The sequence below is a fragment of the Erpetoichthys calabaricus genome, chromosome 5, assembly GCF_900747795.2.
Source record: "Erpetoichthys calabaricus chromosome 5, fErpCal1.3, whole genome shotgun sequence".
Lineage (NCBI taxonomy): Eukaryota > Metazoa > Chordata > Cladistia > Polypteriformes > Polypteridae > Erpetoichthys > Erpetoichthys calabaricus.
The window spans coordinates 125,574,395-125,597,828 of record NC_041398.2 but is presented as its reverse complement, the minus strand read 5'-3'; the positions used below and the strand labels follow the sequence as shown (position 1 = coordinate 125,597,828).

The 23,434-nt window shown below is 39.3% G+C and overlaps 1 protein-coding gene across 1 annotated transcript in view; it reads left to right on the top strand.

The window, feature by feature from the left end:
- The first annotated feature begins 1,501 nt into the window (after nucleotides 1–1,501).
- Nucleotides 1,502–23,434, top strand: part of tbc1d19 (TBC1 domain family, member 19) — a 168,427-nt gene continuing 146,494 nt past the window's right edge. Inside the window, exon 1 of the mRNA XM_028802001.2 lies at nucleotides 1,502–1,709. Within this exon, the coding sequence (XP_028657834.1) occupies nucleotides 1,614–1,709 (96 nt within the window). The 5' untranslated portion in view covers nucleotides 1,502–1,613. The remainder of the gene's footprint in view (nucleotides 1,710–23,434) is intronic.

Sequence of the window (23,434 nt, the reverse complement as noted above, 5' to 3'; positions counted from 1 at the left end):
TTTTCTAAAGGATTGCACAAGACAGTGAACTTATTATGTTTTTAAATATATTTATACTTATCAGAGTGCTGGAGAGTTGTGACGTGTTGCTTATTGATTGGTCATGCATGTAAAGATTTCACTGTACTCTGCATATGTGACAATTTTGCTACTTATACAATGAATGACAATTAATTCAGTTATAAAAAAAGGTGTGCCTATAAAAATGGCAACCCTTCAAAAGTCACAATCAGAATTCCATCTAGTGTGGCAAACGCGAGCAGTCTTTTTAAGGATAATGTGCCACCTAATAAGTTACTATAGTAATAATGGGGAAGCATGATGGTGCTATGTGTAAGGCTCCATGTTTGAATCTTGGCCTGTCTTTGCAGAGTGTGCATATTATATATATGCACTATATATTCACCTCTATTCCCTAAAACGTTTGTGTTTCTGTGATCTTAAATAGGAATAAATGGAAGAGAAAATGGATGGATGGATGGACGAGTAGATGATAATTTTAATTGAGTCCCAATGACCATGGGGTAACTGGGTATGATAATGAATGCATGGATAATAACAACTTAATTTTATTTATCCATCCATCCATTGTGCAACCCTCTATATCCTAACACAGGGTCATGGGGGTCTGCTGGAGCCAATCCCAGCCAACACAGGGCGCAAGGCAGGAACAAACCTCGGGCAGGGTGCCAGCCCACCGCAGGGCACACCCACCCACACACCAAGCACACACTAGGGACAATTTAGAATCGCCAATGCACCTAACCTGCATGTCTTTGGACTGTGGGAGGAAACCGGAGCACCCGGAGGAAACCCACGCAGACACGGGAGAACATGCAAACTCCACGCAGATAGGACTTGGGAAGCGAACCCAGGTCTCTTTACTGTGAGGCAGCAGTGCTACTACTGTGCCACCCAACTTAATTTTATGCATTTTTTAAACGTTCATCTAAAAGTGCTTATAATAACGTAAACAAGGAATAAGCAAAATTAAAGTTAAATTCCTTTGCATACCATTCCATTCCATATTCTAAGCACAATCAATCCTGAGCAGTGTCTGGGCACAAATATTAAAGACATTCTATAGTTAACTAAGTCACTTTAGAATCACCAAACCCCCTGGATGTATGTGTTTGATCAGTCCTACCCTATCTCTCCAGAGCTTGTGTCCTATATTTCATAATGAGTGTAAGTGCACGGGACTACTAGTTCATCTGCATAGCAATTAATTTTGTAGTATAGCAAGTGGAATTTTCTTCTCCTATTTTCCTTCTTTTAATTTTTGAAGCTCTGATCGTAATTCCCGCTTTCTCCATCATAATACACTTCGCGAATGCTCACTTAACATTAGCAAACTGATACTGTTTATCAATCTGACAAATTTCCTAGCTCAAATTACCTTGCGGAGATCCTGTATGTAAGCTTCCACTGCGGTCGGATTGATTCACGGAACCATGTAGCGGCGGTGCTTGTTTCCAGCGGCATTTGTTATATGAGGCAATTAGTTGCCTGGTTACTGTTGCGGTAGGCTTGGACTTTCTGTCAATTAGGTTTCTACATTTAATGCCTTAAAATCATAAATCATATATATGCAGTATTCGTAACTGGTAATAATGGACGAAGGAACGGAGCTGTCTTCAACAATTGCGCAAATTGTCCACAAACTTAGTGGCTCTCAGTTGCATTTTCAGATGGAGCGACAAGCCAAAGTGAGTACAAAATACCAACACAAAAGTAAACGTGCATCATTTAGATTTACTTTATAGCAGGGAGGTGGTGTTGCGGGCTCTTGGTGCAACATACGGTGCGCAGCAGAAATAAAGCGGAGGTGCTTGCCGTCAGCAAAACGGAACGCGATCAATTTTTCATTTTTAGTACACCATTGTTTGCATGATTATTTTTATTTATTTTATGTAGGATAAAGCAGCTCTGGAAGATTGATGGATTTAATTATGTATCCACCCATCCTTTAATTGTCCAGATCAGGGTCACAGAGGCTGAATCTTTTCGCGGACACATCAGGCATAACTAATGTTGGACGAGGCGTCAGCACCACGCAGATTTAAGACCCACACCTCTACTCACATATCACGTTATATGAGGATAAACAATGAATGGGAAATTCATTACCAGGCTAAAACCAGATGTTTCGTAATTTGTCGTGATGCCATTGCACTCCTGTCCGGTGAGCGTTCCATCTGTGTGGTTGCTGCTGGAAAAAGCACCTGCACCCTATAAAAAATGATTAAATTAAAATACGTCATTATACAGACAGAAGGAAAAAGAAAGCATCTCTATAAGCATACCTGCTGTACGTAAGTGCTTTAACATTTGTAATTCTGAACATCCCACTACTCACAGTGTAAAGGTAAGGACACAGATTTTATGATCATCAAGGAATTAAGATCTACGAAAATCTTAACACTCACAGAATCAGAGCTTAGTAAAGTGCCTTTCAGTCATGTATGCAGACCTTTTTATGGGCAGTGGGAAAAGGGACACTATTCTGGGGCAGGAATTGTTACAAATTAGTGCCTTTTTTTGTATTTTTTATTTCAGAATCACATTTTTTGGCCAAGTTTGTATGCATGCAGGAATTTGACTTATTTTTTTTTTTGTTTTTGACTTTCCACATATGACTAATTCCATGATTCCACCAAAGACCACATTTTCTGGAGATGTTCATGACATTATAATATAGCCTTGGTAAAAAACTTGACCAGTTTTAAAATAGAGGGTGTTTTGCTATTCAGTTTTTAATATTATCACTCATAATATGGCAGTTTTTCATTTTGGGGATAGCATAGTATTTTCACAAAGTCTGAAGTTGGAAAAGAGTTTTAAAACAATATTGGAACCATTTTTGTGCAACTTATATTTAGAGAGATATAGCTAGTAAGTCATAACCCCACTCCCAATAAGTTCAAACTTTGTTAGCATAAATCTCCCTTAATATTGATCCAAGACACATGCAATTTCAGTTCCATGGGTTACTCATATGACCAAATCAGCAGTTTTATTATTATCATTTCTGTGACAATGAAGTCCAAAAGTGTGATGATTTGACATGGAGTTACCCATATAGCTACATGACAAACATATACATACTTGAAGAAAATACAAAACAAGGTGTGTAAACATATACCCACATAATGCAAGGCAGCTTAAGAAATACTGAGTGAAGCACTAATTATTGCATATGTAGCCATATTGGAAGGTATTTGGGAGCCCAGCCCGGGGAGGGACAGCTGCTTTAACCATTTATGAGCTTGATGGCCTATGGAAAGAAACTACTGTTCTATCTGCTTGTTCTGGCATAGTATAGTCTATAACACCTGACGGATGGGAGAAGTTCAAAGGGAATGTGAGGGATTTTTCCTGTCTGTTTGTTTCATGGTACTGGAATTTTACAGGATTTTTTAATGTAACCTCTGGGGCATTATTACAACTTTGGTAAAAATGTTTGTCCATGAATGCTCATAATGTTACACCACACCCCATCTGTCATGCATTTACTTTATTTTCTTAACACAAGATAAAAGAACAAATTAAGAATTCCCATCTAATTATTTGAGTTGTCGAATGGTCCTTAATACCAAGGGTTCACATCACAACACATCAACGTTTTTTTTCCTTCGTAAAATGCATGTTTTGGTTCAAATATTCAACAACTGATCATCTTGTATTAGAGATTATAATTATTTTGGTTGCAAACCCTCAAGAATTTTATATATATTGTTTATTTATTTATGCATTTCATTAATAAACTCCTTTTAAGACTGCCAGATTGTGCTCAGAAGCAATTAAGAAGGCTAATAGAATATTACGTTATATAGTACTAGGGGGCTGTGCCCCCTGCTCGCTTTGCTTGCCAACCCCTGGGTTTGGTTATCCGGGTATACAATTTAAATAGATTGTTATTTTCATTTCATTCATTTTTTATTTCTTGATATTTGTCAGTAATAAAGCTGTAGTAAATGAGTTATTCCCCAAAGGGGGGCTGCTAGTGCCGTGCTGTATGATCTGCATGTCGTGTTGCGCGTCGAATATTTAAAAGCCCATACAGCAGCTGCTGCTGCTTGTGACATGCTGCGTGATCTGCATGTTCCGCTGCGCGACGATCATTTAAAAGCCCGTACAGCAGCTGTCCTTTTATCTCACTTCTTTGTCTCGTGGGATGTTAAAGTGTCTCCAAGAATTTGTTTGTAAGTAGGGCATGTCATTCAAGTAGTCTTGGGACTTCAAAGTGTCTTCTGAGAAGATCACGTCTCGTCTCCCTCCCAAGCTTTTTTTTTTTATATAATAGAGAGATGTGTGGAGTACGAGTCCAAGGAGGTTATGCTCAAGCTTTATAATGCACTGATGAGGCCTCATCTGGAGTACTGTGTACAGTTTTGGTCTCCAGGCTACAAAAAGGATATATCAGCACTAGAAAAGGTCCAGAGAAGAGCAACTAGGCCGATTCCTGAATTGCAGGGGATGAGTTATGAGGAAAGATTAAAAGAGCTGAGCCTTTACAGTGTAAGCTAAAGAAGATTAAGAGGTGACATGATTGAAGTGTTTAAAATTATGAAGGGAATTAGTACAGTGGATCAAGACTTGTATTTTAAAATGAGTTTATCAAGAACTCGTGGACACAGTTGGAAACTTGTTAAGGGTGAATTTCACACAAACTTTACCAAGGTTTTCTTCACACAGAGAACCAAAGACACATGGAATAAGCTACCAAGTAGTGTGGTAGATAGGAAGACTTTAGGGACTTTCAAAACTCGACTTGAGGTTGTCTTTGGAAGAATTAAATGGATAGGACTGGCATGCTTTGTTGGGCTGAATGGCCCATTCTCATCTAGATTACTCTAAAGATATCTCTAAAATATTCTAAAGACAACCAACGTTGCTGTACAATCAAAAAATCAACAATTTAAAAGAACAGTTCACAAATGCAATTGATAAAATATAAATTTAAACAATATACTTATAAAACTGAGAATGCAATTCTAAAAAAGATGAATTTTTAGCAATTTCTTAAAGGTTGGAAGTGAAGTGCAAGTTCGTGATGATAGAAGCACATCATTTCATAGTCTTATATGAGCTAAACCAAATGCCCCGTCACCTTTAGATTGTAACCTGGATGTGGGTTCATAGAGGTGTTGTGCTCCAGAGGACCACAGTGATTCAGAATGAATGTAGGCACAGAAAAGGTTATGGAGGTACAGAATAGCCTAATCATGAAGAGCTTGAACTTCCAATAAAAGTACCTTATACTGTATATGGCATTGCACAGGGAGCCAATGCAGATGTTGAAGAATGGAAATACTATGGTTCCATGATTTAGTATGGGTAAGAACCTTTGCAGTTCTGAACATACTGTAGTCTATTCATATTATATACTATATTAAGATCTCTCAATAACAAAAATTAAAATGTTGTTTGATTTTCGGTTTTATTCCTTTTGGATTCCACATTTTTGTCTTTGTTAACAGTGATATCTTTGTCAATGGACAGAATTGGTCAGAGAGACATTCTTGTCCACACAATTTTCTAAGTTTCCACTTAAAGAAACTAAGTTTGGAACAGCTTTGCTCAGCAGCTATTGATGCAGGCAACGTGGAATCAACTTTCAACAAATTAATGGATTTGGAAACTCTAATTTGGAATGAAACCTTTCGGATATACCCACAAATGCTTGAGCACTATTCTTTGGATAGTTGAATGCAGAATGAAATACTCTTAGGTAGTCTGACACAGTCGAGGTTGCTGCCAAAACCTGTGCCTCTTGTCTCCTCTTGGAATGAGCATGCAAACATGTAGACATGGAGATGTGCTTTGCTTGGTTGTAATGTGGTTGAGTTGATAAAGCTAAAAATGGTGTGCATTGTGAACTTAATTGTGTAGAGGCAGAAACTAATACAAATCAATATGAGCAGCACATAATTATTGCAGCAAAAAATGTACAGTAACTATTATAGACCAGTGGCCTACCAGCCTAAAAGAAGGCACGTTTGTTTAATGTTTCTTCTGAAAAGAAGGGTTGTATGGTGTAAAAGTGTCCACAAAAGGCACTTTAACCTCTGAGGTTCTTTAATATTGGTGGACAAGTTAATACTGGAAATGCTTAAAATGCATTAGCCTAGGTTCGCACATACATACTGCAGAACGTACTGTATCTATTCAACATTCACTCAGGATAGGTAAGCTCAAATACAAAGCAAGAATATCTCAACAATGGCCGAGGCTAGCTGCCTCAACTTTTGATACCTTACCAAGGGCTAGAAGCCACTCTGCTCATGAGGCACCCTTGCTGGGATTCACTTACGTGTCGATCCATCTTCAGATTGCTTCCTGTGAAAGGGCACAATTCAGAATACTTTAGCAAGAACCAGGAACCGCTACTCCTGTTGTGTTTTTTATATTCCAAAGACTACCTTTGAATTTGCTCCACAATGTAACACAAGCGAAGGGCTAATTGCTACCCCTGGCAGTATGTAACTTAAATGGACACAGTTCGTTTCATTAACAATCATTGGTCTTTGTTAAATGTCAGTAAACACAGGACAAATTCAACAAAGTAACACTCAAAACTATTTAAATCATTACTTATGTTTATTTGAAGGCCAGGTATAAATTTTGGATATAAAAACACACAAACTGAACGATTTGAATCAGGCTCACACAGCAAATTTCTTATCAGATGGTTGTAGCTTTGGTTGTTGTACCAAGTGTGATGCTAGGGAGCAGAGTGGCAATGTGTAGGTGGCAAAATGGGACCAAAATGTCTTCTCTTTGTCTGGCAGTTATGATGTCTCACTAATAATGCCTTTAAAATACTTTGTCTTGCTGACTACCTTATGTAAAATATTGCATCGGTCAAAAATTTGGGATAACCTATAAACTCCCACGGTCTGGTTTATTGTTAATTAAGTCACTTTTGAAACATGTTCAATTTAAAATTCCAAAGCCTCCATTTCACATATTCAAAAAAGCATACACATACAGTACTGGTTACTATGTCAAAGTTTAAACATATAAATTCTAATGAACAATGATACTCGTCTAAAAATGTTATGCTTATTTTCCCAGAATTCCTGTGCCTGTTTTGCTTACACCCCAGAATTTTATTTAGTCCCATATTCAGTACTTTTGGAAAAGTACTTTATAAATATTAATGATCTACAGTCATGGCCGAAATTATCGGCACCCCTGGAATTTTCCCAGAAAATGCACCATTTCTCCCAGAAAATTATTGCAATTACAAATGTTTTTGTATATGAATGTTTATTTCCTTTATGTGCATTGGAACAACACAAAAAAACAGAGAAAAAAAGCCAGATCTGACATCATGTCACACAGAACTTCAAAAATGGGCCGGACAAAATTATTGGCACCTTTTCAAAATTGTGGGAACATCTTTTTATTTCAAGCATATGATGCTCGTTTGAACTCACCTGTGGCAAGAAACAGGTTCTGGCAATATAGCTATCACACCTGAAGCCAGTTAAAATGGAGAAAAGTAGACTCAACCTTTCTGTTGTGTGTCTGAGTGTGCCACACTAAGCACGGAGAACAGAAAGAAGAGCAGAGAATTGTCTGAGGACTTGAGAACAAAAATTGTGGAAAAATATCAACAATCTCAAGGCTACAAGTCCATCTCCAGAGATCTTCATGTTCCTTTGTCCACTGTCTGCAACATAATCAAGAAGTTCACAACACATGGCACTGTAGCTAATCTCCCTGGACGTGGACGGAAGAGAAAATTTGATAAAAGACTGCAACGAAGGATAGTCCGAATGGTGGATAAACAACCCCAATCTACTTCAAAACATATTCAAGCTGTTCTACAGACTCAGGGTGCAACAGTGTCAGCTCGAAACTATCCGTCGACATCTGAACAAAATGAAACGCTATGGCAGGAGAGCCAGGAGGACCCCACTGCTGACACAGAAACATAAAAAAGCCAGACTGGAGTTTGCAAAAATGTACTTGAGGAAGCCAAAATCCTTCTGGGCGAACGTCTTGTGGACAGATGAGACCAAGGTAGAGCTTTTTGGTAAAGCTCATCATTCTACTGTTTACAGAAAACGGAATGAGGCCTACGAAGAAAAGAACAGAGTACCTACAGTCAAACATGGTGGAGGTTCTAAGATGTTTTGGGGATGTTTTGCTGCCTCTGGCACTGGATGCCTTGACTGTGTGCAAAGCATCATGAAATCTGAAGACTACCAAAAGATACTGGGGTGCAATGTAGGACCCAGTGTCAGAAAGCTGGGTCTGCGTCAGAGGTCATGGGTGTTCCAGCAGGACAATGACCCCAAACATATCTCTAAAAGCACTCAGAAATGGTTGAAGACAAAGCGCTGGAGAGTTCCGAAGTGGCCAGCAATGAGTCTGGATCTAAATCCGATTGAACACTTATGGAGAGATTTCAAAATTGCTGTTGGGAGAAGGCGCCCTTCAAATCTGAGAAACCTTGAGCAGTTTGCAAAAGAAGAGTGGTCGGAAATTCCAGTTGAGAAGTGTAACAAGCTTGTTGATGGTTATAGGAAGCTCTTGATTTCAGTTATTTTTTCCAAAGGGCGTGCAACCAAATATTAAGTGGAGGGTGCCAATAATTTTGTCCAGCCCGGTTTTTGAGTTTTGTGTGAAATGATGTCAGATTTGGCTTTTTTTCTCTGTTTTTTTGTGTTGTTCCAATGCACATAAAGGAAATAAACGTGTATACCAAAACATTTGTAATTGTAAAAATTTTCTGGGAGAAATGGTGCATTTTCAAGGAATATTCCAGGGGTGCCAATAATTTCAGCCATGACTGTATTGTGGTCATTTGTACCTGCCTGTTAGTTCAATTACAGAACATTTTGATTTCAGAATGTCAGCTTTCCCATATCAGCTCTGAGCCCAAAAGTTAAAAAAAAAAATAAACACACTATCATTTTCAGTGTACTGTAAAAGCACAATTTTTTAAAAGCATTACAAGGAGGCACAGACCTTTGGACCCAATAGGAGAAAAGGGCACTATTAAGGCGAAAGGACAGGGACTTGAGCCACAGTAGCCAGCCCTCTGTGCCCATCCCTTATGAATATGTCATTCACTTGTAACAAAGTGGTAAATGCGTTGACTTATAGACACTTGATATTTAAATCCTATTCTACATTGTTATTTTTACTGTTGCTTTGGAAGTCTTACCAAGAGTAAACAAAGCACTTAAGTCCTTATTACAGAATCACAACTAATAATTGCACCTAGGTGTCCCCAAAATATTATAAATATCAGTCTAAGATTAGGTTAGCCCAGTTATAAATATCTCGTACTGATACTTTTTAAAATAAAGCAAGTTTTGTTGCTTAACTGACATGTCTGAACAGTTTATTCCAGAACAAAGTAATTAGTATAGGTGGGGCCCTTTTCTTGTAAAATCTGCAGGATTTCTTAACTTACCTCAGCTGGAGATATCGAAATTGTCCCAGTGTGCCTGGGTGTATTGAGCCGTCCTGTGGCTTCCTGTTTGTGGACCCCCATTATAATCTGATTAAGAAGCAGTTTGCTATATTGAAAATGCTTAATGTTAAAACCAGGCCAATCAGATTATTTTTAATCTTTCAGTTTCTGTAAGCAGCTTAGGTAAGTAAAGATCCTATTAAACTGGGCACTGGGCATACACATTAAAGGAGGTAATAAAAAGATTACAAAGCAAAACCTCTAGTGTTGGGGGGATATAAAGGTAGTTCTTCCACATTGAGTTGCTTCCAGTGAACACTGTCTGATTTGCCCAATTCAGAAATCTTCACTTAAGGAGGGACTAAATTCAATTATTTGAGTGGTACCCTTGGTTATTGATCTTCCCCTACAGTACCAGAGGTCTGCATTTGAATCTGTTCATTGTCTTTGGGAAGTTTACTCATTATCCCTGTTCTAGCAAGTACAATATTCCTCTTATGTCTCTAAGACATGTATGTTTTTTGCTGCTGATTTTTGTTTGTACTAAGCATCAGGTGCTTCTTGTTTTAGTGTCCAACACTAGTTGGCCAGCATTGATGGATTCCATTTGCATTGATACCACTTTTCCATCTTTGCCATGTCCTGGTGAAGCCGTTCACCATTGTCATCATTGGCTGCAACAAGATTAGCAGGGAAGAAGTTCCAATTGTGAAACCAAAAAATTAATGTTGCACTTCATGGTTTCCTATGCCTGAAGTATGTTGTCAGCCAGCTGGACATACAGTTAGGTCCATAAATATTTGGACAGAGACAACTTTTTTCTAATTTTGGTACTGTACATTACTACAATGAATTTGAAATGAAACAACTCAGATGCATTTGAAGTGGACTCATCAGTCCAAGTTATATATAAAGTGGAGGCAAGAATATCTTTCTTGGGTTGAGGGATTACTTGGCTCTTGTTGCTCAAAGAAGTGAAATTACAGTAACTCCTGTTGGACACCTACTTTTCCCCCATTTTGTTTACAATGCTAAACATTCCCAGAACTGCAAAGCTACTTGGAATAATTTATTTACACATAAGGTTGAAAACCTGGCAGCTGAATGGAGATTATTCAGCCATGTGAAAAAAAAACTCCTTGTTAAGAGTCATATTCTGAAGAAACTATGGACATCAAATTAGAAGCAGTCTGTACCAAGTTGAAAAGGTTTATGTTTAAACAAAATGCTATGCTCTGCCAAACAGTGGTGTTACTAGGTGCATGCGGACCACACTGTGTGACATCATAAGACGGGGTGACACCCAAATGACTGTCTATAAACTTTTTGTGCAGTGTTTCAGGCTGAAACAATCTAGTATCTGTGGACTGAAATCATCAAAGAGCACTTTAGCCCCTGCCTGATTAAACGATTGAGTCTCTGCACGCCATTAATAGTGGGAATTACCAGGCTGCATTAAACGGTTAGGTGTTCATGTGTTGGATTGCTTAAAGTGTAATCAGCTGTGTGTAAAGGAGCTCAATTAATAAAGTCACACTGGGGCATGTGGTGTCCTTAATGTTTCATAGGTTACTGCACTGAGGAAACATCAACGCTAGTAACACTCAAGACGCCAAAGCTTTCAAAGAGATCTTCATTCAGTTGAGGTAAAGGAAGAACTGAAAAAAAATATCCAAAGAATTTGAGGAAACTTATTTGCAAAGTTTAAGGTCATGAAAACAAATATTTTTTTATTATTATTAATAACATCTATATTAGGTTGGAAATTTGAAGGGGCAGTTGTGAGGGGCGTGGGTGCACTGCCTTAGTTTTCTTTCATCTTGTCTATTAAGTCAGGGGTATGGGTCCTGTAATCTTGCCTTGGCACATGTTCTACTTTTTTTTCCCCTATTACCGGTACATTAAATTAACAATGTTTATTGGAATGTGTACACTGAATAAAATGCATCTGCAATAACTAGACAAAAAAAACTTGAAATGGGAGTTGTTTTGCTTTTATTTAGCAACAAAATCTGCCAATGGGGTAAGCAAAATTTACTTGACAAGATTTCTTAAAGTAAGCTAAATAATTGTAAATATAAATTTTTTGATAAGTCAATAATTTTTACAATAAGGAAAACAAGATTTAATGTCATGATATAAGTACATATTACTTGCTTAGGTTTCATTTTTTGCAGTGTAGGACCTAGGATCAAATGAAAACTATGTCGCTGTTCTTGACTATCTATGTATAAATGAAAGAAATGTGGCCTTCTTACAAGAAACAGAACCGTTATTGTTAAACACACATGGGCTCTATAATAAGAGGTATAAACACCATTGCCTTTGCTTTAGCCCAATCCAAGAAACACGGGGTGGTAATTCTTATTTGCCCTAGGCTTCAGGCAGAGATAATCTAAAATGATAAATCTGTAAGATTTTTTTTTGCACTGATTGATGTAGGACAACTCCATACAACAATACTTTCCTACCTTATATAATAAATCAAATATTACAATGTAAAGATTATGAGAGTATACTGGGATTGGACACAAATGTGTTCATAAACCCATTACTTGATAAATTTCCTGTTTTTTCTCAGCACCATATTTCTGATTCAAACCGCTCATTACACAAATTTGCCACATCTCTAAGTCTACCTGATTCCTTCTATGCGGTCAATTTGGCTTTCACCTCTGCCCCCTCTTCTCAATTATTGGAAGTAATTCTTTAATTTCTTTATTTCTTTGGAGTAATAAATGTCCGGGCGGCACAGTGGCGCAGTGGGTAGCTCTGCTGCCTCGCAGTTAGGAGACCCGGGTTTGCTTCCCGGGTCCTCCCTGCGTGGAGTTTGCATGTCCTCCCCGTGTCTGCGTGGGTTTCCTCCGGGTGCTCTGGTTTCCTCCCACAGTCCAAAGACATGCAGGTTAGGTGCATTGGCGATTCTAAATTGTCCCTAGTGTGTGCTTGGTGTGTGAGTGTGTGTGTGTGCGCCCTGCGGTGGGCCGGTGCCCTGCCCAGGGTTTGTTTCCTGCCTTGTGCCCTGTGTTGGCTGGGATTGGCTCCAGCAGACCCCCGTGACCCTGTAGTTAGCAGGTTGGATAATGGATGGATAATAATAATAATAATTCATCACATTTATATAGCGCTTTTCTCAGTACTCAAACCGCTATCCACACAGGGAGGAACCAATGGATAATAAATGTCCTTTTTAAAACACTCTATCCTAATACACAAAAAAAAACAGGAGGGAGGAGTCTCTTTGCCTGATATGGAGCTCTATCACTGGGCTTTTGTACTCTGTCAGTTATGAAATTGGCTATCTCCTCCTGACTCTCCTTCTCCCTTACTTACTATCAAGGCAAATCTGGCATTTCCTAAATTACTGTCAACCCTCCAGTATTGTAGTTTTAAACTTACATCTCACTCTTTAAAATTGGGCCCAGTAATCTTCATATGCAGTAGAAATTTGCCATTGCATGGAGAAACATTTGCACTCGTGCCCAGAATGGCATTCTCACATTCAAATTTTCTTTAACTACAGCCTTCATATTGTTGGTACAGTATATGTGTCTTTTTTCCTCTATGGAGCAACCATAGTATGACATTTAGATGGATATTTAATGGAGAATAGGCTCCAGTCTCTATCTTTAGAATTATTCCTCCTGTTTTCTCTTCTATCTATAGTTAATGTCAGCCATGTCCATATATTTTCATCACTTCCCTCTCATCTTCTGTTCCCAAGGCAGCGAGTCAAGACTGATAGCTGTTTTGCATAATTTACTGCATGTAAATTTAGGCATGTTCCAGCCTTCCGCTCTTGTCCCTGGTACACCGGTGAGCTCAGAGCTATGAAAGCCACTAGCCAGTGTCTTGAACGGCTTTATAAGAAAACGGGCCTCATAGTTCATTCACAGCTTTACACTAAACATGTACTTAAATATAGGGATGCCCTTAACACTGCTCGCTCCAGCTATTATTCCTCTGTCATAAATGGTGCTAAGGGCGGCACGGTGGTGCAGTGGGTAGCACTGCTGCCTCGCAGTTAGGAGACCCGGGTTCACTTGCCGGGTTCTCCCTGCATGGAGTTTGCATGTTCTCCCCATGTTTGCGTGGGTTTCCTCCGGGTTCTCCGGTTTCCTCCCACAGTCCAAAGACATGCAGGTCAGGTGCATTGGCGATTCTAAATTGTCCCTAGTGCATGCTTGGTGTGTGTGTGTGCGCATGCCCTGCGGGGGACTGGCACCCTGCCAGGGGTTTGTTTCCTGCCTTGCGCCCTGTGTTGGCTGGGATTGGCTCCAGCAGACCCCCGTGACTCTGTAGTTAGGTTATAGCGGGTTGGATAATGGATAGATGGATAAATGGTGCTAAGCTAGGCCTAGAACTCTTTTTAGAACTGTTAATAAACTCCTCTAACCCCCTCCTCTAGCATGCCCCAATACAGCTGAACAGTGTCAGGCTTTCTTGCATTTCTTTCATACCAAAATTGATCAAATCTATCACAGTTTCCCCTCCACACCACAGTCACTCACTCACTCATTCTGATCTGCCATCTCCATCATCAAGACTTGCTTGTTTCTTGCCTGTTGACTCTCTTGCCATCTCTGAACTTATTAATAAGTCTAATGCCTCCACCTGTCTGCTTGATCCTGCCCCCACTTCTCTGCTTAAGATATGCTCATCCATAATTAGTATTCCTATTGCCTCATTGGTAAGTGAATGTTTCATTTCAGGTTCTGTCCCTACTGCCCTCAAAACTGCTGCAGTTACCCCAATCTTTAAAAAACCTGACCTGGATCCTTCCTTTCTCTCCAGTTACAGGCCTATCTCTAATCTCCCTTTCTTGGCTAAGATGATGGAACGCGTGGTTGCAACACAACTCCATGCTTTGCTTCTAGATAATGCACTCTATGAGCCTTTTCAGTCTGACTTTCGTATACAGCACTGCACTGAGACAGCTCTTCTCCGTGTAGTCAATGATCTTCTCCGGTCTTCAGATTGCAGTTCCCTTACTATTCTCCTCCTTTTTGACTTAAGTGCAGCATTTGACACTGTTAACCATGAAATCCTCCTGTCACATCTCTCTGCTGCAGGCATCTCTGGCTTAGCCCTTCAATGGCTCACATCATATCTTTCTAATAGGCAACAGTTTGTCACACTCGGCCAAAATAAATCCTCCACCTCACCTCTGTCGCATGGTGTCCCTCAGGGTTCAGTCCTTGGGCCATTACTTTTTCTACTTTATATCCATCCTTTGGGTCAGATTATTCGCAGACATGGCCTTAACTTCCACTGTTATGCAGATGATATACACTTATATCTTAGTACAGACTCCCCTACAGATTCACCTCCCAGCACACTCACGGAATGCATCACTGATCTTAAGCTATGGATGGAAAATAACTTTCTCAAACTTAATGCCAATAAAACTGAAGTGTTACTGGTAGGTCCAAAAACCCAACTTTCTGAGGCATTCAATTTCTCTATTTCTGTTGATGGTACACTTGTCAAACCTGCTCCTGTTGTCAGAAATCTTGGTGTTTTGTTTGATTCATCACTTAACTTTGAGTTACACATTAGGTCTCTTTCATAAATTTCATTCTATCATCTCCGTAACATTGTCTGCCTTCGTCCGTTTCTGTCCTTGTCTGATGGTCAAACTGTGGTTCGTTGTTTCATAATGTCTCGTATTGATTACTGTAATTCCCTCTTCATTGGCTTCCCTTCAACATCTATACAGAAGCTACAGTATATTCAGAACCCTGCAGCTAGAGTCCTCACCCACACAAAGCGTTTTGCTCACATCTCTCCCTGTTCTCTCCCAGCTTCACTGGTTACTGGTTCTATCAAGGATTAAATTCAACAATCTGCTTCTCACCTTCAAAGCCCTACATAACCTTGCCCCCCTCTACCTCACTCAGCTACTAACTCCTTACACTCCTTGTCGCTCTCTCAGGTCCTCAAACAGTAATCTCCTTACTGTCCCATGCACCAGACTCTCCACCTTAGGAGGCAGGTCCTTCAGTGCTATAGCACCTCAACTCTGGAACTGTCTTCCTCAGTCTGTCCGAGATTGCTCCTGTTTCTGCACTTTTAAATCGCAACTGAAAACTTTCCTCTTCTACAAACTTTTGTCATCTGTGTAATTTTTTTTTTACTCTGTATGTAAAGCGACCTTGGGTTTGTGAAAGGCACTCAATAAATGTAACCTATTATTATTATTTTATTATTACTGCAAAAGGCCTCTTACAGCCCTTTCCAAATGATGCTATTTTTGATATTAATTCTATTCTATATCTTCTATCTCCTGGAACTCTTTGTTCAAAAATATTCACCTAGATTCAAGAAACCCAAATCACCAGCAAATACATTTTAAATGTGTGCACCAATTATGTATTTCCCTTTGAAGGCGCTTTATACATCAGCAGCCTTATTACCTGCACTTCAGAACTGGTCATCCATGCATGTTCAGGCCCGGCCAGTACTTGTATGGGAGACCATCTAAGAAAAGCTAGGGTTGCTGCTGAAAGAGGTGTTAGTGAAGCAAGCAGGGAGAGCTTACTCTGTGGGCTATTTGTGGATCTTAAGGCCCCAGTACAGTGACAGGGTCCCTATGCTGTAAACATGGCACTGTCCTTTGGATGAGATGTAAAACTAAAGTTCTGACTCTCTGTGGTCTTTAGAGATCCCTGTGCATCTTTCAAAAAGAGTAGGGTTTTTCCTGATGTCCTGGCTAAAGCCCATCACAACCTTGTCCATTCTGGCCCCCCAATCATTCCCTGTCTCTAATTGGTAATCTCTTTCACCACGGCACCACCTAATAGCAAACATATAAGCTGCTGTTGCATCATCCAGGTGGTGCTACACATTGGTGGTTATTGAGGTGGCTTCCCACTCTCTATGTAAAGTGCTTTCAATGAATGAGAAAACCACTATATAAATTTATTAAATATTATTATTATTATTATTATTACATAATGGGATTGTCTATGGATCATTTTTGTCCATTCTGTTGTGGTGAAGTACCAGGTACTTTTATTCATACTTTCTGGGATTGTCCAGCAGTTTTTAATTCCTAATAAACCATTTCAAATTTTATAGCCTCTATATTATCCATCAAGATACTTGTTTCTCCTTACATATTTCTACACATAGATCTTTCCTAATTATTACTTAACCTAAACCAGAAAAGGCTCTTTTTATTTGGCATAACTGCAGCTCAGCTAGCACTAATATCCTTGTGTAAGATCCGGTTTATACTTCAGGCTCAAAACACATACACGCACGCATTATGACTGCCACGTGTTCCTGGCATTGTTTTGACACGTCCTCCGAGCACGTTGTCAGAAATTAACTCAAGGCATGCACAAGTTGCAGTACCAGCAAAAATATGGGTGGTGTGTTCATTGTTTACTATCAACATGTGATGGCAGACTTGCAGCTCGAACAGGATCGATGGGTGTACATTGATATTTGATGAATGGTTCGATGCGGTGAAGCAAGCATCAAATTTAAATGCTGACTTGCAAATGTCTTTGTGGTGCTTTTCTTCATCCATTTCTCACATAAGCAATACAAGTGTTACATATTCCCCATCATAATGACGCAATACATTTGAAGGTATCACATACCATCTACTGAGTTGCTGTTGCTGTCTTTTTTTTTTTTTTTTTCACCTTCACAGTAGCATCAGAATGTAAAGAATTTTTATTTTTAAAATCTTTCTTCCCCCAATTCACAACATAGCGAAATCGGACATTGTTTTCTCACTGTGATGATTTCTTGCACTGCCACCTGATGGAATCCTCCAGATTCACTTAAAGTACACGTTGTGATAGTTGCCCGGAGACCACATCTTTATAAAAAGCACACGTTTATTTTCCACTAATAAACACAGTTTCACACAGCACACAATGCACAAAGCAGTGTTCTCAGTCCTTGGCTGCCTCTACTCTCCTCCTGGGAGCTTCGTCATACTCCCACTCCCGACTCTGGCTCCCTGATTGTAAGAAGGCGGCCCCTTTTATTCCTGCCCGGATGTGCTCCAGGTGATTGATGACGTCCATCCGGCAGCACTTCCTGGTGTGGCGGAAGTGCTGCCCTTTGCCCCGGAAGCACTCCGGGCGTCCCTGGCAGGTTCCTCCGCCATCTTGCCGAGTGTGGCGGAAGTAACAATATCTGAGTCCCACGAGGTTTAACGCGCCCTCTGGCGGTGGCCACGGGTCCCAATGAGTTTGAATCTTTGCTCTCTTTTCCCTTGGTCCTTTCCTGCTCCGTGACAGTTGTGCCCTCGTGGCCCGGAAGCTATTCCCACCACCTTCCGGTCCTTTTAGGCGTCCCGGCCAGGTAATAACCCTGGCCATCTGCGACAGCGTGCAAGTATAGTCCTCAAGCTCACAGGTTGCGCAGCGTTAAATTATATCCCCAGCCTAAGAGTACTGATGCGGCATCCTTTACTTATTGGAAAGTTGTCGTTCTTAATTTGGCTTATCTTGAACTTTCTGCAGAAAGGATTAACAAGTTTAGTAATCATTGAAAAATGGAGTGGGTGGTGTTTCTCTCTTTTTTTCCCCTAATGGACTCCAACAAAGAAGTGTAACCCTTTTACCCCGTAGGGCAGTGTTAGGGGTTATTGTTTTATCTACACTTTTGGCATCTGGAACTTGTGGAAAAACACTGTATACTGTACTGAAGCAGGGCATATATATTTATTAGGTTTATTGTATCTGTTGTGCTTGGTAACAGACCTGTTTATACTTGCATAATTTTAAAATATTAAACACTATATATTTTTTTTTATTGTGTTGACATGTGACTTATGTGTCACACTTTTTTTTCAGGCCAAAATCTGTAAGATACACTCAGTATTGTTCAAGAAGCAAAGTCATTGTTATGAAGTAGTATTGATCATGTGGAATCTATCCATGTCTTGTGTGTAGTTTTCCCCTACATCTCAAAAATGTACTCTTTGTTAATTGGCTTGGTGTGAGTGCATATGCCAGTGTGCTCTGAAATGGACTTGCACCCTCTCAAGTTGGTTATTGCCATATGCCTAACACTGCCTGGATCTCTATGACTATGAACAGGATAAGCAGATTAGAAAATGAATGCAACTGGAGTTCAGATTAAAATATGTGCCTTATTTTTCTGAGGAGAGACTAAGGAGACAAAAGTTGAGTAAAATTTTTTTAAAGAATTTCTCTCCATCTCTTCTAGTTTACTAGCAAATTTCTGGGCACCCTTGTTTCATAGCTGCCTCCGTGCCAACCCCTTCCCCCCGCCTCCCCATTTTTGGAGTATAAGTTTTTACAGGGAGATGTCCTTCTTTAGTTGCCTTTTATGACATGCGAGATGCTATAATGGTTTCTGGAAACTTTCTAAAACATTTAGATGTATTATAGTATACAACACCAGCTGGCTCAGGCCCTGGACATTGTAAAGTTTTCCTTTTCTTCCCTTTGTCTAATAGAATGGTTTCTCTTGTTACTCTTGTTCTGCTGTTGAATTCTTAGCACTGACATCAGGGCCTTTTTGTCAGTTCAAGATAAACTACTGGTTCACTGAGTGCCACTGTAAATCACACTTTAATAAATACTACAAGAAAGAGTTTTCAAATAAAGTTTTTCATATTGGGGTGTGGTCTGTAACTTCATCTACTTAGTCAGCTCCAGGCTTTTTGGAACCACTAAGTACTTGTAACTGTATTACATTTATTCCAGAAAAGGTTCTTGCTCTGATTCTGTTCCTGCCAAATTTGACAATGGCTCCCTGCAGTGGATGAATATGATTAGCTTCAGATTTAGAGTCTGGATTCAATGAAGCCCTCAGAGATGCTTAGTTCATCCAGGAATGTAATTAAGAACCAGCAGCTTTCTAATTTGTTAATTGCAGGATTAAAACACTTGCTGATCTGCTATGATTTTATTTTGAATTTTTGTGTTAATAAAATAATCAAATGCGTGAACGTATTTGTATTAAAATCACATTAGGTGTTGGTATCTTTTTTAGTTGTAGAAGTTTATTTAATTTTGGCAGTGTCTATGGTAACTATGGATCTCTGGCATTTTTACTCATTCTGCGTGGATGTTGTAAGTCATGATTAATATTGTTTGTAATCTATATTGTAGAGTGTTTCTCACATCAGCGGCAGTGCTTTTCTTCAAAACCTTGTGAAAATATTCACATTAAGTTTAGAGGGTAATTATTATCACGTATACAGGGTAGATTAAAATTCTTACTTGCATGTGTTATTCAACATGCACATGGCTACCGTCTATGGGGGACAAAGGGGCAAAAGCCTCTCCAGTCCCACAGCAAGTGCTAGAAAAACTCACAATATTAAAAATGAGTTGAAAAGTCATTATTGGTTGTATTTAGATGTATTTGTTGCTGCAGGCTACTAAGGCTACGTTCAGACTGCAGTTAAAAGTGGCTCAGATCCAATTTTTCCTTCCTGTCTGATTTCCTTTTCTTTTTGTTTGATTATTCAAATTAATATTGCAAGCAATTCAAATCTGATATGATTATATATGGGTATCTATCCTGAAAATGCAAAACTAATAAAAATTAATTGAACAGTTTTGTATACTCCCAGATGGGCTTAAAGTGGAGAAGACCAAACAAACTGCAATTGCCAGTTGGAGAAGGTCCTCACTGCAACATACAGAATGGGGTTTGCCTAAATGTGGGCAGGGGTAAACATTTAAATTCTCCTTTAATTCACAGATGTCACATTTTTGGGTCATACTAAACACTATAGTGGACAGAAAATTTTAATGCAACTTGGTTTATTCAACAGTTGTTAGTGTTTGATCCAGGTAACCCTTCCACGACCCTAATTTAACCATAGTGTAACCAGGCATATCCCCCTTACAGTCCCTGTAGCCTGGCAACTGCCACTACCATCATGCAGAATGGGGTATGACACCTGAGGATTATGGGTAGAGTGAAATATTTAACTTGACTTATGTTTAGCCAAGCTGAGTTCCGGAAATTGCAGTGAAGGGCACTTGGACAGCTGTGAATAATACAGCCTATTCTCACCCAAGTTTAACATTTACATTAAAATAATTTTGCTTTATTTGTTTATTTAGTCCTGCAGTTGAAACTGCTTAATGGCTTTCATAATCATGAAATACACCCTTTTAACCATAGTTTGTAGGACTGATATTTGAGCCAATATCAATTTGGACACAGTTCCTTGTAAAACATCAGTTAGACAAATTGATTTTATCACTGGATTTCCTACTAAATGCCTTATCAGTCACTACTGTTCAAAACAATAGACATTTAGTGTTTTAGCCATTTCAACCAAAGTTATGGGTTGTAGTAGCAACCTGCTAATTAGGTTCAGTTGCATTCAATGCAAAATGTACATACTGTTGTTATTTATGTCTCTCTGTCTAGCTGTCTGTCCTCCCAAAACAACCTGGCTCCTAGTGGTCTCATTTAGTTAAAATTTGGTTGTAATGAGGATGAAATCAAATGGCTTTTTTAGTTTATTACATAAGATTTGTAATATTTAACTGTAATATTTAACTATTTTATATTTAAAAAAAGTTGTAGCTTTTAAGTGAATAAACTGTGTGACCATGGCTATAAATATATTTTTTTTGTTCTTTATTTCGTCTTATACAATTTCTTGTATTAGGAATTTGTTAGTTTTCGCATACCCCTTGGGGTCAGAGCGCAGGGTCAGCCATTGTACAGCGCCCCTGGAGCAATTACAGGTTAAGGGTCTTACTCAAGGGCCCAGCAGAGTAGGATCTCTTTTGGCAGTGACGGGGATTCGAGCCGGCAACCTTCTGGATACCAGCACAGATCCTTAGCCTCAGAGCCACCACTCCGCCCTTACAAAGCTCATAAGGGGAAACTAGTATTGCTTTTAGTTTTGTGTATTTAAAAAAGAGTTTATGAATAAAGGGTTTGGAGAAAGTAAACACAAGCACAAGACAAGAAATCCTAACAAGCTGGCAATTAGCTCAATGATTGCTTCTTACTGTTAGGGACTGCTGGAGGAAAGGGAAGCAGATGCAAAGGCTGAAATGTGAATGAAGGCAAGTGTTTATAGGGCTAGCAAGAGATGGTAAAAGTTTCAGAAGACATTGTGTTGCCTTCTGGGATATGCAAATGAGGCAATTATTATAAGAAGGATATGCAAATATAAGGCAAACATTAGGAAGAATTATCTGCAGCCTGGGATAGGCACATTTATTAGTTACTTCCATTATTAGTTTTTTTTTTTTTTTTTTATCATTTTAAGGCTTATAAAGCGCTGATGCTAGATTAAAGATAACCTATAATGCATCTATTAGACTCTTAATGCTACATAACAATGCTTAACAAAGGCTTTTTTGTTTTATATGCAGCACAACCTTAACATTCTATAATGTTGACAGAATATCTAGTAATATTCCAGTTTAAATGCAGATTACGCAGCAGTTTAAATTGCAATATCAGTGTTTCTAATATTAGTGTACAATATGAAATCATATATAGTACACTTTGTTAATCTATATTCAGGTGTGGGTGCAATCCTGTTTGTTTAGCTTGTTTCACAGCATTCTTTGTTTTCTTGTTTATACACCCATATACAGAGTTAGCATAATGACATAATGTATAATCAAACATCCGTAACCCTTTCTTTGCTGGCACTAATGCCTCATAGATGTGACCACTGTCTTGATGGAGTTGTCGCATTCTCTTTATCTCTGTGTGCATTTTCTCAGTTCCCCGTCAAAATTTGCAAGATGCCTATCAGGCAATTTGCCCTTTCTAAATTGACCTAGTATGGTGTATGTGTGTGTATGTGAATATCTATGTGAGTGAGTATTTAATTATTACCTGCAATATTCTCCTATTCCACAAACTCTGGATTCCTGCCTTGTGGCCTAAATCTGCCAGGATAGGCTCAGGCTTCATGCAACCTTATATTTAAATAAAGAAGTTAATAAAAATACTGTGATTTTGAAAATGAATGGTTGCCCTGTGCTTAAACATTTACTGCTTAACAATCATGTTAATTGTTTTGCTCATTTTTCTTATTGTGCACTTGTTCTACATGTTACAGTATACTGTATACCTGCAATACCTGCCTACGTTTATTCTTAAACTGCTGCTGTCCCATAGCCTTTTGCGTGATTAATATCAAAGAGAAAATAATGTGACATTTTCATTAAGCTTTATGCATTTGGCACACCAAACTACCATATAATGTTATCCAGCAATACTTCTGTGTAAATAATTATGGATATTTGCAGTAGTTTCATGCCTTACCAAAGTTTAGCATTCATTTCTTTATTTAGTATGGATCTGTAGAACGTTGGTTTTATTTTTAAAAAGTTGTATCTTTTAAGTGGGCGGCACGGTGGCGCAGTGGGTAGCACTGCTGCCTCGCAGTTGGGAGATCTGGGGACCTGGGTTCGCTTCCTGGGTCCTCCCTGCGTGGAGTTTGCATGTTCTCCCCGTGTCTACGTGGGTTTCCTCCGGGCGCTCTGGTTTCCTCCCACAGTCCAAAGACATGCAGGTTAGGTGGATTGGCGATTCTAAATTGGCCCTAGTGTGTGCTTGGTGTGTGGGTGTGTTTGTGTGTGTCCTGCGGTGGGTTTGCACCCTGCCCAGGATTGTTTCCTGCCTTGTGCCCTGTGTTGGCTGGGATTGGCTCCAGCAGACCCCCGTGACCCTGTGTTTGGATTCAGCGGGTTGGATAATGGATGGATGGATGGTATCTTTTAAGTGAATAAACTGTGTGACCAAGGCTATATTATAGAGCTCGTAAGGGAAAACTAGCATTGCTTTTAGTTTTGTGCATTTAGAAAAAGAATTTAAGGAAATGGCATTTGGAGAAAGTAACTGAAGACGCAGGACAAGAATTCCTGACATGCTGGCAATTAGCTCAATGATTGTTTCTTACTGTTAGGGACTGCTGGAGGAGGAGGTAGCAGATGCAAAAGCTTAAATGTCAGTGAAGGCAAGTTTTTATAAGACTAGCAAGAGAGCTAGCAAAAGTTTCAGAAGTCA